The sequence below is a fragment of the Manacus vitellinus genome, unplaced genomic scaffold, assembly GCF_001715985.3.
Source record: "Manacus vitellinus isolate BGI_N305 unplaced genomic scaffold, ASM171598v3 scaffold_72_pilon, whole genome shotgun sequence".
Classification (NCBI taxonomy): domain Eukaryota; kingdom Metazoa; phylum Chordata; class Aves; order Passeriformes; family Pipridae; genus Manacus; species Manacus vitellinus.
Genome location: NW_021940764.1, coordinates 744,541 through 748,896, shown reverse-complemented (window position 1 = coordinate 748,896; position 4,356 = coordinate 744,541). Strand labels below are relative to the sequence as shown.

Sequence of the window (4,356 nt, the reverse complement as noted above, 5' to 3'; positions counted from 1 at the left end):
CCCCCTGCCCCCCGTACTGTTGAGCTCAATGCGGATGTAGTTTCTGGTGCCAGGGTTCTCCAGGAAGACTCCAGATAGGGCAGTAGTCTTGAAGTAGAAGGAGATGTCAAGGCTGTGATTGGCCTGGAAGGTGGGGAAGATCAGGGCTGCACCCCTGTTGAAGGAGACGGTGTTCCAGGTGTTGCCTGTGGGGAGTAGGAGGGGCAGTGAGGGATGAGCAAGGACCCTCCCTGTGTGGGGGACCTCGCAGGTGTGGGACCCCTGTGGGTGTAGGCACTCTGCAGGCAGGGGACCTTCCATGGGGCTGGTCACTCACGGTCTCCGTAGCATCGCAGGGGCCCCAGCAGGAACTGGGCTTCAGAGCCAGTGCGGTTGGTGTCTCCAACCACAACCTGGGTGACAGGCAAGTGGTCCACAAAGGTCAGCAGACCTTTGTCTGTCCTCCTGCAAATGGTGCGTGCATCAGAGTGGCCGTGAGGGGCTTCTGTCCCTTTGCCAGCCTGCACCCCTATTACCCCCATCTGAGGGCCCCCATGCCTGCAGCCCCCGCCCCTCAGCCTCTGTCCTGCAGACCCCACCACTCACCACAGTGCATGGTCGGCATCGCAGTTGCAGAAGTACTGGGGGTCGGCACAGTTCTTGTCCAGCCCGCAGGCACAGCGCTGGATGCCCGGCCGTGAGCCACCCCAGTAGTAGTGCCGTTCATCATTCCGGCCCATCCAGAAGCTGAAGGGCAGCCCAGCTGCAAGCACAGGGGAGGGTGAAGACACTGTCCCAGAGCACAGCCCTGCAGTGCAGCCCCAGTCCCCCCAGCACTCACAGGGAGTGTTGAGCAGGCGAGAGTTGTAGCAGTGGAACTCGATGCGCTGCTCGCAGTACTCAGAGGCATTGGCCAGTGCTGAGACCTCAGCCCAGGAGGCATTCCAGTACTCTACAGCCCCCAGGTAGAGCTGGTCCACACTGGAGCCCGTCACCCGTGTGGCGTAGTGGCGGTTGTGATGGATGATGGTCCATGCTCGGTCCACTGCACTGACAGGGAGCTTTTAGGACTGGACCCCCAGGACACCCTCACTACCTCTATCCTGCTCCAGCCCCAATACACAGGCAGGGCTGCTCCCCAGGGGCACTGGACAGAGGGACCCCCTGGCCTCCTGCTGCCCCCACCTCGGATGTCACAGTACACCATGAAGGGTTTGAGTGGCCCGCTGCCATCCGGGTCGATGGTGTAGTTGCCCGAGGTTTTCCCGCTGACCCGGTAAGCATCACATGATTCTTTGTAAAGGGCTGAAAGAGAAGAATGAGGTGGGGGTCAGTGTGAGGGGGACACTAGGCAGAGGGAGGGGCCACAAGTGCCCTTACTGTCCCTGACCCACAAGTCTCCAGGCTCACATTTGTGACAGGTCTCCCCCTTGTACCCCGTCAGGTTGCAGATGCACATGAAGTCATCCCAGGACTGGATGCAGCGGCTGTCATGCTCACACAGGTTGGGGGTGCACCTGAGGGTGCAGAGGGCTCCTGTCCCAGCACCAGCACAGCCCCCCAGTGCCCCTCACTCCCAGGCAGCACCCCTGTACCAGTTGATACCTGTCTGTGATGCCGCAGACGTTGAAGAACACATTGTGGTACTGCGCCAGCCGCTGATGCACCAGCAGCTCCACATCCACGGGCTGCAAGTCCACGTTCAGCATCTGCAGGCAGCCATGGAAGGCTGTCTGGTTCGACCTGCAGCCGGTGACTGAGGCTGGCTTGGGGCAGCCTGCAAGACAGAGCAGGGTGAGCAGCCCCTAGGCACATGTCACCCTTGCCTCTGCCCCACTGCCCACCTCCAAAGAAGTATTGGCCGCCAGTACGGAGCTGGAATGGGTGTGCCACCCGAAACTCAGCACCATCATCATCATCAATGGTCACAACAGCTGAGCCTTCCCGTGCCACCAGGTGCACTGAGTGCCAGAAGCCGTCATTCAGGCGATACCCTGTGGGGACAGGAGGGTGTGTGGGGAGGCTCCGCTGCCACACTGGCCCCACTCCCCACGTTGGCTCCCCAACCCACCTGCGGCAAACTCCAGCTTCTTCTTGCCGGGCTGGACAATGGAGACATTGACCTGCCCCTCACTCAGCACCATCTCAAGAGAGCCCAGGCCATCAGAGAAGTTGGTGTAGAGCAGGAGCCCAGTGGTGTCCCAGGAGCGGAAGCGGAAGCTGACGGCCAGGCGGTTCCTCCGTGGGATCCCTGGCACCCGCACGTAATTGTTGATGCCGGCAAAGGTGATGGGGGTGTTCAGCTGGTCCTGGCAGTAGTGGCCCACGCTGCCCTGGGGACAACCACGGGATGAGGTGAGGAAGGGGATGTTCCCATGGTAGGGAGGCCCCTCCCATCCCCACAATCCTGGCCCCAATCATGCCCAATCGATCCCAATGCCTGGTAGAACCAGGCAGGCACCCCAGGCCAGGGATAACCTTGCATGGTCAATGTGGTGCCGCTTGGCTGAGCACGGCTGCTGCCCAGCCCCGCACCACCCCACAGCGGGCAGGGAGCCTGTCCCCAGGCAAGGGGTCACCCGCTGATATGGCTAAGGACATTCAGGAAAAGGATCCTCCCACAGCAGGGACAGGACCCCCAGAGAAGGGGCACCCCCCGGCCTGGACCTCGAAGCGGATGTTGGGTCTCCGGTGCCGGGCCAGCTCAGCGATGTTGACCCCATTGAAGATGATGTTCTCCACGCAGCCCCGGAAGTTTTGCCGGTAAGTGAGGTGCTGCTTGTCCTGGTCAATCACCCCCCCAAAGAAGATCTGGGAGGCAGAGGGAGAGGGTCAGTCCCTCTCTGGGGGGACACCACCAGTCAGCACCCTGGCAGTCCCCCGCCTGCTGCACCCACCTCAGTTTCGAGGTCAAGCTGGTTGAAGGTGCCACGGCAGCGGAAGCGCTTGACCTCCCCGTCCAGCGTCAGGTTGACGTAGTGGCCGAGGCGCTCAATGTGCAGTGAGTGCCAGTGCTGGTCATCCAGGAGGCTGCCCACCGCCACTGTTGTGTGGCCCTCACTGGCGTGCAGTGGGCTGCTGCCTGGGGAGGGGCAGCGTCAGCTGGCAGCCCTCTGGCCCCATGTCCTCAGCCCCCTGGCCCTGGCTCACCTAAGCTGATGTGCAGGAGGAGCTGAGCCTGTTTGAGCTCCACCGTGATGTAGTCACCCTGTGAGCCCTCTCCATGCATCAGCACCCCGTCCTGCTCCAGCGTTTTGAAGTTGAAGGAGATGTCATCCTCAAAGGTGCTGACCCTCTTAGCCCGGAAACGGTAGGAGATGGCATCATCCCCATCAAAGTAGAGCACGTGGGATCCTGAGGAGAGCAGAGCAGCCCCAGCCATTTCACTGCCTGCAGCAGCAGGTGCCCTGGCACGGGGAACACTCCCTTCTGCTGTGGTCTATGCCATGGCTGCAGACCATTTGGGCGCAATCCCCTCTGAGAGTGTTTTCCACAGTGCTAGAGCCAAGGTTCTGCTGCACAGGGCTGCTGGAGCCCCTGGCCAGGTACTCACGGTAGGGGCAGCCGTAGAGGCCCAGGCGCAGCCCGATCTTCCCACGTGGATTCCATGCCACTGGGATGATGCGGATGTAGCGTGCAAGGATGGGGTAGTGCAGGTCATGCCGCACCACCCCACTCTCGTTCACATTCCCAAAGAACGTCTGGGGATCAAGGGTCATTGTCAAACACCTTGCTCCAGGCTAGGGGTTTCTACCCCCCTCACAGGACCCCCTCCCACAGGGACCTCAGGACTCCCCCCTACCCAGTTGCTGCCCTGCTGGAAGAAGGGTTTCCAGCTGGTGGGGTGGTCTCCGTAGAGCACGATGTAGCGTGTCAGCCAGTCATAGGTGTTGAAGGTTCCCTGCGTGGCCACCGCGTTGATCCGGTGCTTTTGCATCAGGTCGATCTGGAGCCAGGGCTGCTTGTCCCGGGGATCGGGGGACCAGCCGCTGGTGCCTGTGGGGGAGCTGCTCAGCTGATCCCACAGCCCTGCACCCAGTGGCTCCCAGCTGAGCGGGGGCTTCTTGCTCGGCCCCACCCCAGCATCCGACTGGATTCCTCAGCCCTCGCCGAGGACCCTCCCGGCCCACGTGCCCCGCCCAACCTGCGTCCCGATCCTGCAGGGGGACTCACTGTGCAGCCGGGCAAAGCTGGGCGAGTAGAAGATGTTGTATCTGGAGGAGGCACCGATGGAGTAGGAGTAAAGGGGAGCGACGAGCTCATCGTAGCATGGTCCTGTGGGGAGAGTGGGGCTGGGGGCGTGCTCGGGGCACTGAGCTGGGCAGTGCCCCTGTGGAAGCTCTCCCGACCCGGCCCTGCAGACTCTGAGGGCTCTGG

The 4,356-nt window shown here is 62.1% G+C and overlaps 1 protein-coding gene across 1 annotated transcript in view; it reads right to left on the bottom strand.

Annotated features, from left to right (window-relative positions):
* CNTNAP1 (contactin associated protein 1) overlaps positions 1 to 4,356 on the bottom strand; it is a 10,932-nt gene that overhangs the window by 3,191 nt on the left and 3,385 nt on the right. Inside the window, exons 2-16 of the mRNA XM_029964459.1 lie at positions 4,153 to 4,254; positions 3,782 to 3,975; positions 3,533 to 3,680; positions 3,130 to 3,333; positions 2,877 to 3,061; positions 2,647 to 2,790; positions 2,051 to 2,312; positions 1,824 to 1,973; positions 1,585 to 1,756; positions 1,390 to 1,496; positions 1,165 to 1,284; positions 821 to 1,024; positions 586 to 742; positions 317 to 444; positions 18 to 185 (exon numbers count right to left, since the gene is read on the bottom strand). Coding sequence (XP_029820319.1) covers positions 18 to 185; positions 317 to 444; positions 586 to 742; positions 821 to 1,024; positions 1,165 to 1,284; positions 1,390 to 1,496; positions 1,585 to 1,756; positions 1,824 to 1,973; positions 2,051 to 2,312; positions 2,647 to 2,790; positions 2,877 to 3,061; positions 3,130 to 3,333; positions 3,533 to 3,680; positions 3,782 to 3,975; positions 4,153 to 4,254 — 2,445 coding nt within the window. The remainder of the gene's footprint in view (positions 1 to 17; positions 186 to 316; positions 445 to 585; positions 743 to 820; positions 1,025 to 1,164; positions 1,285 to 1,389; positions 1,497 to 1,584; positions 1,757 to 1,823; positions 1,974 to 2,050; positions 2,313 to 2,646; positions 2,791 to 2,876; positions 3,062 to 3,129; positions 3,334 to 3,532; positions 3,681 to 3,781; positions 3,976 to 4,152; positions 4,255 to 4,356) is intronic.